Here is a 12,515-nt window from a genome sequence, read left to right on the forward strand (position 1 = left end):
GTTTGAAAAATCCCTTTTTCTTAAAAAAAATTCGATGTCAACAAATAAAGCAGTGTTTATTTTTAAAAATTTTTATTTCGAAAACTAAGCGTCTAGAGAAAAAATCACAAGAGTACTGTTTTTCTGTCGAGTTTTTTCATTGAATTGACCTTTTAAATACCAAAGTCCTTCTTGATAACAATTTTATTCAAATCGATTTAATTGGATTTAATAATAAGAGGAGATTGGATACCGAGATTACAAATCTCACTTTTGCTACCTGAATTAATCATACTTATGTTTTTGCTAGAAATTTTCAAATATTTCATTTTATTCAGGATCAAACCGTTTTAAATATCGTAACTGGCGATAAATTAATGGTGTAAATAATTAAGGAAAAGTCGAGTCGATTGAGAAAAAGCTCCGAATGGGAATGGATCGATATGGAAAATATGTTAACTTTCTTATTGGACATTACTGGCCATAAACTCAAAATTATCGAGAAAAATGTAAAAAACGAATTTTATTTAAATTCTTTCTCTTTGCGTGAGAATTCAAGGGAGAAAATGTAAGAAAATTTGCAAGCAGGTAACATCATTTTTGAAAATTTCGACTTACTTGTAACATCATATTTAATTCCATTAAATTCTGAGAAACATGGTTGTATTGAACTAGTATTAATTGTTGTCGCTGGCCAACATAACAATGAATCCCAATATGGTGGACACTCTTGTAATTGTTGCGATTGTTGTAATGATTCATGATGTATCGCTTGCATATGACATTCCATTTCTTTTGAGAAAATTTCACTACCATTCTTACGAAATAGATCATCGAATGGAATATTTTTTAATATTTCCTCTAGATCTTCATGTGGTGGAGCTACAACCATTTCTGCAGGTGTATTCGTGGATTGTATTACAGGTGGAACTTCATCATCTGGAAAAATATAATAGAATTTATTTTCAAAATGTTTTATCGTTGTTTAAAATTACTTTGAAATCTCTATAAAGTGCATAATAAATAATAATGGGGTTAAATCTCCGTTCCTCTGACATACATGTTTATAACAAAGGCCACTCACATCATTATTTTTAATCTTTATTAATTTAAATTACATTCAAATATATTATACAACTAAATTTAAGACGTGAGTGGAGTCAATTACTTCGTTCTTATCCAAGCGACGACAGTGTATTCAATAAATTGTCTCATTTTTCAAATTGATCAGACTGCCGCTGCCAGGATTCGAACCCGTAACCTCCCAATCTAAGTAGGTAGTCAAACGATTAAATAATTGGCATCAATCAAAAAATAACTAAATAACTAAAACAAAAATTACACAGTAAGATGGGACATGTTCTGACATCCCTAATAGGGAATATTTATGTTTCTTATATTTCTAATTCTTAATTTATACAAAGCAAAAAATATAAATACTGTTTAAAAATACAGTAATTAAGTGTAAAAAAGTATTTAAAATAGATTATAATTTTGAGATGTTTAAACGCAGATGTTTAATACTCACGTCATGTCCGTTTTAAAATTTGAATTTCCGTTTTAGAAATTTGAATTTCTCTCACTGAATTTGTACTTTTATTAATTAATTAGAAGTAATTAAAACGATATTAATTGCTAAAATAATGATTTAATTCAAATGTGGAGAAAAAAAGTTTTTGCACCAAATTTACATTTCATTCTCCGCCTTCCTTTAATAGTCAATTAATCGTGAATCGTTACCTTATGGAGTAAACTTAAAATACGACATTTAATCGAAGCTATTCGTTAGCTTCAGCACAATGCTGTAGACAAAAGTTTTCAAGGGCAACTATAGAGGGCATTCGATTGTGTCTATGACTTTGACCTGAAATTCTAGTTTAAGGTCATTTGACCTTGATATTTAAATGATCGTGAAAATTTACCAGAATCTAAAACACAAACGAATGATATTTATTGACCTTGATAACTTTTAAAGCTAGTTTATTATTATTTTTAGTCTTTCGAATAAACACAATAATGACATATTTTTAAGTCGCTTTTCCTCTGAAAGTTAACGTTTTCGAAAAAACGTTTTCAACAGAAATTGTTTTTTTATGAGGATCGATTTTCTAGCTTATAGTGCTATTCTATCATTTACCGTTTAGGATCTAAATTGGTTATTAAAGAAATCCGATGTTCTAGGGCCAATCTGATGTGAAAACAAGGTACCCCCAATCAAATTTTACACCTTTTGTTATAGTTATATTTTGATTGGTTAACTACAAAACGAGCTACTAACCATAATATATTAAAATAGTCTACCCTGTATGTTATATTGTTATTGCTGACTAACTTTGATTGTTCGATATAATCGATAAATGAGTTTTTCAGGTCCAAAATAAAGTAAATAAGCTTACACGATAGTTGATATGCGTCGGTATAGTTATAGTCGACATATTTGCTAATATTTTCAATGGGTCACTATAGCCGATCTGTCATTATAACGTTTATGCATGTGTTATATACATACTGATTTTAAGTAAGAAGAGTTTTATGGACGTTCTTATGTATAAAACAAATAGGGCATGTGAACTGTGTGTTATGGTTATGTGTTACTGTTTGTGATTGGTAGTGTATGTGTACAACTTCAAGTGATGAGTCTGTGTTTATCGGCTGTGTTCATGTATACACATATACAATTTCTTGTCTTTTACATAAGAACTCTTCTTACTTCATATAATATAAATGACTAACGATATGGTTTATAAACATTATAGGGATTCAGCCAGAGCCTTCCATTTTCGTCTTTTTAGTCGATTCGTTGCTATAACCGATTTGAATGTATTAATTTCGAATGATATAGGTCAATAAAATAAAGACTTAACATTTATGTACACTAATATTTGTTTTAATTGACAGTTTTTAACGATTTAAATTTTAAAGGTTATGTATATTCTTATGGTTTTGATTGGCAACTGACACCAACACATCTGTGAAGCCACAGGTGGTCTAAATTAGTAACAGATAAATAGGTATATAATTATTACACAATTAATATACAAAATATTATTATAATAATCATAATAAATTTATGATTATCAATGAATAACCAAACATTATTAATAAATAAATGCGAATATGTAGATTTCATTAAACAATATATTAATTAGTTTATTATTTATTCAATTATAATTATTATTCATAAATACACTAGTTTAAAATAAATTCAATTTTTATTTTAAATAGGTCATTTATGAAACATATTGATTTGTTGAAAATTGTTGTATTTTTATTAACTTGAAGGTATTCTCTTCGTGGTTGATCGCACGTATTAAAGCAATGTTTGGATAAAAATCTGAATTTTTAATATATTATTTGGGTGTACGAGCGCCAGGAAATTTTGCATAAGGGGCTTGATTTTTATTTATACGAAATTGGACTTAGTATAAATCAAATCTTAAAAATTTTAGTGGTAGTTGCCCGATTATTTAAATAACCAAATGACTTCAAAAGTAGGTATATTTAACATTGGTCTTATGGGAAAATGGTGGATGCATGATATGTTTTCATAGATTTCTCCCAACTTAGACGGTGTAAATTAAAAAAAAAGTTATTTAAATTAAATTTAAAACCTTAATAAATAATTGAAAAGAAAACAACACGTTGTGCTTGAATAATTAAGGATGTATGAGCACGGTAGTGAGGACACGAATTAAAAAACATATGTACTTTCAATTTTGATGTTGCATTTTGTTATAACTTGATAGTATAAGACGAAAAGTAAAAATTCAATGTTTCGATATCTGGAGTAAATTTCAAAAAATCGTATTTGAAAATTTTGTTGAATTATTTAGCTTTCGATATTTCGAAAACCAAGGCAGATATCGAAAAATTTTATTCTTATTTTTTGTTTACATTCTTCATTAAAATTGAAAATATGGTACAAATAATTTCAACCACAAGTCTAAAATTGGCGCTCGTATGCTAATTGCCAACTTATACGTATAAATTTGTGAATTGTTCCAGACTTTTTAAGCGAGAAAACTTTTATCATAGGCTGGCAAATAGATTTTAAATGGATAACAGCTAAAGACATAGGTCTTTGTTGAAAAAATTTATTTATATTTTTTAAGGATGTTGGTTCGCTGCAATACTATCAAAAAGTTTATTATATGCACAGTAAGAGCATTTGAGCTTGTAGTGATATGAGGAATAATTTTTCTCTAGCACTGTATCAAAGGAGGCTTCACACACAGAATAACTCAATGAGTTGATCAGTTGTTTACAATATTTCTACTATAGTTGTTTTTGTTAAAACCACAATATTCTACTATAGCTGTTTTGTCCACACAATTCTTTCCGTATTCCCTCCACTAAAATCATCTAAATATTGAACTATACAAATTTTTCCTTATATTTGGTGAATAATATTCAGTTTTCTTATACTTATTTTTAAAATATAATTCTAGTAAATATCAGAATTTCATTAGGAACTTTTTTTTCCTACGCCTATTTCATGCTGAAAGTGTAAGATATGTTAATTTTAATTGCAATTATCTTATAAAAGGCCTAACATGGCGTATATTGTGCATTTAATTACTTACTTTCCCCACTTTTCTTTCAATCTAGTAAATTTCTTTATATTTTGTAATCACGAAACAACTACCTTAATTGCGAATACAATGCGATGTGTAAAAAAGGCTTATAATCATCTTTTTCATCTTCACCAAAATAAAAAATTAATAGGTATCGATTATTGCCATAAATATTACAAGAGATATTAATTTTGCAACATATATAGATAGATAGGTAGGTATTTTATTAAGTAAAAATATTAGGGAAGGTATATATTTACTTTTTTTCGTGTTCATTATTGTTAGATTCATGATTTATTATCATAATTTTATTTGTAATCAATATATTATTATTATTATAGATTTAGGTTAATTAAAGTTCAATAGATTATACTGTTTTATGTTTACCTGCTACAGCAGTGCGAAATAATTATTATACAGAATGTCCAAAAAGTGAATTTAAAACTTTGGAATAACGGTTTTTTTTTTTTTTTCGTTTGAATTCTTTAATAAATTATAATATGAATAATTCAAATTTCATAATAGGGAATATTCATGAAATTTGGTTCAAATTTTTTTTTTCGTAACTTTATTTTGAGCTAAACCATTATTTTAGTAATTAATTTCTTTTTAATTACTTAAAGTTAATAAATAAAAGTACAAATTTAGAGAAATTCAAATTACTAAAACGGAAATTTAAATTTTAAAACGGTCCTGACGTCATAGTATGTGTTTTGTCAGACTTTTTGACATGTTTTATGGTATTAATTACTAATATTTTGTATGGTATTACTATGAATATATACTATAATTACTACATCCGTGGGTATTACATCTATAGTTAACAGTACATTGAGCTGTCACCAACTAGCAGATCACATATTAATTCGTCCTCAACAGAATGCACTGCAAGGACTGCCTTTAAACATCTCAAAATTATTATCTATTTTAAATATTTTTTTACACTTAATAATATTAAATTATAAGGCTGTAAAATCTTACAAAAAAAAGCCTAAATACGAATTTTATTGAGCCCCCTCTGGGGCTAGTAAAAACAAGTTGTGCTACCTGCGTGGAAAAACTCATCAAAATTTTCGGACATTTTGAAAGTATGTTCATTTTGAAACACTTGAAGCCAAGCTACAGGTCCGAATGACTGGTAGTTTTTGACATATGATGCTTGGAAAACTTACAGATTTTCAGAAATGTTAAAATTTTGATTTATTGGCTTTTGTTAAACTTTTATTTGAAACATTGTTTCGTAAACATCGTTATTTTCCCTTAATAGAGCAAATTAAGGTAAAACTGTACTTTCCTAATGATAGTAGCAACTTATGTCCATATAGTTTTTGAATTAAACTGAAAAACGGTAAAAAATCCGAATATTTGGCAGTTTTTCACGTATTACGCAGGCATAGTTTCACACTTGCCAAAGGGTTCCAAATAACCTATCAAAAAGCAACTTTACATCGAATTTTCCGATTTAAATCTAGAATAATCTTTATAAATCAGTTTCCTTCGAAACATAAAAGTTCGACGAATCGAAACGATGCAATTAGAATTGTCTTCGAACATCAATTGATAAAATTTATGCCGATATTTATTTATACAATTTGATGACTGTCTGTTATTCATGATATCCATAGCAATTTTCATCTAAAAAAAACTAACTGGATAGTTCTAGATGAAATCACATTTAATATACAATTTTGATGACTATTGTCTGTTATCAGTTCTAAGTTATAAATCGTACGTTGTCATCGTCATCTCAACTTGGTGCTCTGCTGATAAATAACAAATGAATAAATGTATATTATTATTACAATTATTCATTATATATTTTTATTTATAAAATGGAAATTTAGTGACGCTTGAATTAATCTGTCTGTCTGTCTGGCGGAATGAATCATACAAATGTTCTTTGTTTTGTTATTGATTTATACCAAACCGTCGCGATATTCTTACTTTCCTTTAAATCAATCCAGCTGAACATGGAATACGTATAAAACTTATTTTTAACCGACTTCAAACAAAAAAAGGAGGTTCTCAATTAGATTGTATTTTTTTTATGTGTGTTACATCAGAACTTTTGACTGAGTGATCCGATTTTGATGATTTGAAAGCTGGTCCTTTTTAACTTTTAACAAAAAGAAAACCGACTTCAAAAGAAAAACTTTTCAAAAACAAATTAATATGCATTAAAAGTTAAAATCATTGTTTTTTTTTGTTGTTTAATAAAATAGACGAATTCTGTCAGATTGCAAACGAAGATTGTAAAAAAGTTTTGGCTAATATGCACGGTAAGAGTATATAAGCTTGTAATGAATTAATGTATAATTTTTTATGTACACGGTACAAGTCAACTGTTTCTCATACAATATACAACGTACGGTGGGTTGTTTAAAATTCTGTTAATAGAGTTATTTCTCTTCAACCATAATACTCTTACTATATTTGTTTTTTCAACAATAAAATGTTATAACTTTGCATTATTATATTTCATTAATAATGAAACGAATAAACGATCATTAATTTTGGTTTTCTTTTTTTTGACTCAGAACAAATACATCGATGAACATTTATTTAAGAAAATTTCTGAGAGTTTTGTTCTAGAATTAAAAAAAACTTTAAATTAGTTTATCTGGGGGTAGAGACGGTCAATCGGCTTGAAAATGATAATTATATTATAATATATTTAATAAGAAAAATTAATTGACAATATGCCCACACCGAGACAACAGCCTTAACATGGTAGCAAGTTTATATGTTCTTCGTTCAAGGAAATATTTACTTGCTACACTTCGAAAAACTGAATTTTGTCGAGGAACAGAATTGTTATTTTAAAAAAATACGCCATTTTTCTAATTTATCGACAGTTGTAAACAGACTATTTCATTTTTAAGTAAAAAATCGACAAATTTAATTTCGAATAGAATAGAGCCATAATATGTTTCTCATATCTCTAAAAAAAAGTCATGACGGAAATTTTTTCGACAAATGCAATTAATTTCAACATTATGTTATTTATTCAAATAAACAGTTATGCTAGGTTTCTTTATGTATGTCGTTTTAATCTGAATATGAAATTTTCCCAGAAAATTTGAACAATGACATTCGAATAAAACCATAATTTTAGTTTATAATAAAACCGTTCAATAATTCGTAAAACGTAATTATAATTAAATTATTAATTCATTGATTATAATTTTAAATTATTTGTGAATATTATATAATCGATCATAATATTTTCGATAAATAGTTTGAACTCGAATGATTATTTGTGTATAAAATTTACTATTCACACATTACGCATTATTATAGTAATAATTGAATAAATGCTGATATAATTTGATCTTCATTTATTGGATAAACATTATTCGAATCGCTGTTTTTGAAAAAAATTAAAAGAATAGAGAATTTGCATTAATTTTTTTTTTGTCACAAATTCATATATTAATGAAAGAATAATTCATTTAAATAATGTTTAAGTAATTTGTTTTCAAGTTAATAATTCCATTTTTTATTAATTTTTAATAAAAACAAAAACGGTAGTGACGTATTTGCAACCGCTGAGGCTGTGAGTCAATCGGTTTCTATGGAAATATGCGTTATAATATATTGAAAGCCCGTTAAGAGACAAATCATTAGTCATTATTCATATTTCAAATTTAGTATAGCTACAAATTTGGTTTATTAAAATTAGATATAATTTGGATTTGATAGAGCAAAACTAAATTTTTTGAATTTTGATAACGTCATAAAGATTAAAAAATCGATTTATTTCATAATACACTCAAATTTTATCCGATCTGAATGGAATTTTTGTTAACCCACTAATTTTGGGCCACACTCTTCATTTTTGATGTTAATTTTTGGCTAACATTCACCTTTGTGTGAAAAATCGGTACCAGGACCCAACCATCTTCAATATTTTTATAGGTAGGTTAGATTTGACCTCAAATTTGAAAAGTATGACCTTAATTTAGCATAATTGCATAGATGGTTTATTAAAATTATGTATAATTTGAATTTGATACAGTAAAACTAAATTTTTTGGATTTTGATGACGTCATAAAGTTTAAAAAAATTTTTTTCAACAAAATTTTATCCGATCTGAATGGAATTTTTTTTTTGTTACCCATTAAGTTTTTAGTCAAATTTTCATTTTTGATTTTAATTTTTGGCTAACATTCACCTTTGTGCGAAAAATCGGTATTTTCTAGAAGAACAATGTGTTTATTATATAAAAATTTACTACCAATTTGTGTATACTTGAAATTTAATACTAATTTGCCATTCAATTGTTTACAATCTTTCTGTACACACAGAAAAACACAAGCTCTTGTTAATATCCCGATTATATCCTGTTATTCCCACAGACTGTAAATAATATATTTGTATAGTAATAAATAAATGCAGTATAAAAGGTTTTAACTTCTGTTATAAGATGTCCTACAAGTGTTTTAGGTTAACCTCTTTTAGAAAATCTTATATAACAATAGTTCGGCATGCAATTTTGGTATTCTAGATAAAGAACCAAAATTTTTTCCCATAAAGTAATACATTCGTTAAGGTCAAAGCAACCAACGAGATTAATAAACCATTCAATTAATAGCCTGAACGAATTCCTGAACGGTATTCAGTCATTCAATCCAACAACTAGAAAAATGACTTGGATCGATAATGTTAATTACCCGACTAGCCTATCCATTTAAATTTAGTTCCATTTTCTGCAACCTGGCGCTGAAGTCTATACATTGTGAATATAATCAGTCAACTGACTTGATTGCGTTTAAAAAAATCTATTCAAAACTTATTTTTCACGTCAAGAGTTACGAATTAAAGAAAAGTTTTTGATAAGGGACAATCTGTATATAATATAATACTGCAGAAGTAATTCACAAGTATAGCTTCTTGCTTCCATCTTCATCTTTCTAGATTATTATAAATTCAAACATAACCACACAATATAATAACCAGGCTAAAGAACGTATAATAAACTAGCGGACTCGACAGACGTTGTCCTGTGGAAACGTAACTCCTATTCATTAATACCAATGCTTAACCTGATAGCTAAACCCATCCCACTAAACCAATCCCACAAAACCCACCACGCTAAACCCAAATTTTACTGTTATCTATTGGACAGGCTACGTCCAAAAAGATTCGGTAATAATAAATAATACTATTAAAAATACATAGTACAAAGTAAATTGTAATAATTGTTATGTAATTTTTATAATAAATAAATTGGCAGTACATAGTCGGTGTGGTACTGAAGTCGTGTGAGTGCGACCCCTGTAGTCCACACGACTAACTCCCAGAGGAGGAAAAACATTAAAAAGAAGATCTTGTAAGCCTTCATATATTATTCTTCGAACGTGTATTGCAGCTTATGCTCATAATTATCACCATAGATAATTGATGCGTTTTTATCCACTTTTCAGATTCTGTTTATTCAGTTTTTTCCAGGGTTTTTATTACCATTAAAAAACCGCTCAAATAATTCTGCTGAGCTTCTTTCAGTTCTTAAATACGTGATTGAGCGTCGAATAAGTCCAGTCACGTGTTGATGTCAAAACTTGTTCGCGAGATAATCGAGGCGAAAGAATCCGAACGAACATAAGATTAAATTGACTTTTAAAGATAAAACAATACGAGAATTAACAGATTCTTAACGACTTAAAAAGTTTATAGTTCATCAAAAGTATATTTATGGTAAGATCATTTCTTTTGACTGAATGTTTTATAAACACACGGTACAAATATATAACATTTGTATGTACTTAGTAAAAATAACATTAAAAAATACACGTATCTATCGTTGTCGAATTCGTCTACATTGGTAATAAAATATCCATATTCCTATCAACTAAAGGTAATTTAACGATTCACTGAATCTTTATTCGTTACATTTTTTTCCTAGTCTATATATTTTCCCATTTTTAGTTGAAAAGTTAAATATGTGTCAGGTTTATCGTAAGCAAAATCAATTTGTTATACGATATAACAAGATTTCTTTTTATATTTTAGATCAATTTTGTTAGTCCCAATTTTATAAGTTATGCACTAGAGTTTGATGAAAGGTCAAAAATTAGTATAATTTTTACGTCAAAATTGAAAAAATTTGCAGACATTGCACAAAATATAAATAATTTTTGTAATATTTTAAAATTATCGAATTTTTTTTACAAAAATTTTTCTATTTCATCGATTTATTTGATTAATTTGACAATCGGACAGAGTTTCTGGGACATGATAAATTTGTTTGTTATGGAAAATAGCTCGCTTGTCAAAATAAAATATTTATTTTTTGGGTCCAGGATTTAAACAATTATTATTATTGGCTGGAATTGAACACTTTGTGGAAAATTGATATGATATATTGGGCTCAAGGTCCAAAAATCTATCAAATCAGCTAATTTAAGATACTTGCAGCATGAAGGCACTTGTTGACACATTTAGCCTATTTTTTCATATTTTCAGAATGTTACATTTATGATTCCGAAGTTGAAGAATTTGTGGTTGTTTTGATCGCGAGATAATCAGCTGCAAAGTTCACGATTTCAAGGGTCAAAACATGTAAAACACACTCTCCTCCCAGCTTTTTTTTACGATATTAAAGGAGAGTTGAAAGGAAGGTTTTTAGAAAAAAATAGCACCATGTCATTTTGTATTCGAGATATTAATTTTGTCGTAATTTGGTCAAAATTGGGAACTTACGAAATCATTATTTCGTGTTTCTGTGAAAAATATTTGCTAAATTCTGTCGAAAAATGGGTTTTATCGTAGTTCAAACATAGAAACTCCAAATACCATGCTGGAAATACCTTAAGGAATGAAAAATTGAACAAAACATCTAATTTCAGGGTAATTTAAGAAGGCTCTATTACGTTTTTCTCAGTTCGTAAAGATCTCTGCCGATTTATATGAATGTGGAAGCACTGGGAAAAAGAAACGCCTATGTTTGAGGTTTCTTTTGTATATAGAAAAAGTTTAATGTTATTTAAGAAAAAATGACTTTTTAGAATAAAATGAACTAACAGATATGCAGGTAAAGACAAAAGCGAGCAAAATTAATTTGTTTTTAAATTGGTTTAATTTGGGTTAGAACTCGAAAATGTATCGCTGGTGATCAGGTTTTGTGCCACATTGTAAATCAGGATATCAGACAAAATTTCATTTTCCAAATTCATGAGTGATTAATTACAATAGAAATTATCCGCGATAATTGTTATCGAATTCGAAAAGTAATAAAAAGCAAAGAAAAACAAACTTTATTTTCTTCAATCCTAATACAATAGACAAATTCAATGAACTCTTTGAAGTATACATATATAAATGTTTATTGTAAAAGAAAATTCTAAAAAACCAATAAAAGTAAATATCTATTTATCAAACGGATATTTGTCTTTAGTCTTCGAGAATTGGACAATAAAAAGAATATATAAACCATAATATAGGAAATACATATTTACCGGAATAATATTTTACATTAGTTTTTTCTTTTTGAGAAAAACTATTAATTTTTTTTTATTTATTTGAGAAAAACATCGAATATTATTCGATGATTATGTATAGCCATAATAAAATTTTCATTATTATTCACGGAAATACATTAATCATAAATATTCAGAGGGAAAAAATAGAGAAAAAACAATTTTCTATGTGTGCAAAAATAGGAAAAGTTTTGAATGGTTCTTGAAAATGAAAGATAAACAATTGAATTGTTTTCTTTTGAAAAACGTTAAAGTTTATCCATAAAAAATATAAAATCTATCATTTTGGGACTAACAAAACAGTTTTTGGATTATCTAAGTTTACAAAAAAAGAAGGTTTTCAAGGTTGAATTTTCGTTAAATTTTATTAAAATGAATACTTTTTATTATTCATCTTTGACTTTTATAAAGTACACAAAAATGTTTTCGTTTCTTGTTATTTCTTCCATTAAAAATACTTAATACGCGTTAATGCATAGAAGTA

At 27.4% G+C, this 12,515-nt stretch overlaps 1 protein-coding gene across 2 annotated transcripts in view; it reads right to left on the reverse strand.

Moving 5' to 3' along the window:
* Positions 1-12,515, reverse strand: part of LOC123294776 (diuretic hormone receptor-like) — a 402,325-nt gene that overhangs the window by 142,629 nt on the left and 247,181 nt on the right. For both annotated transcript variants that reach the window (XM_044875917.1, XM_044875918.1), the window contains one exon: positions 598-918. In XM_044875917.1, coding sequence (XP_044731852.1) covers positions 598-918 — 321 coding nt within the window. The remainder of the gene's footprint in view (positions 1-597; positions 919-12,515) is intronic.

This window comes from Chrysoperla carnea, chromosome 3 (genome assembly GCF_905475395.1).
Source record: "Chrysoperla carnea chromosome 3, inChrCarn1.1, whole genome shotgun sequence".
NCBI classification, from domain to species: domain Eukaryota; kingdom Metazoa; phylum Arthropoda; class Insecta; order Neuroptera; family Chrysopidae; genus Chrysoperla; species Chrysoperla carnea.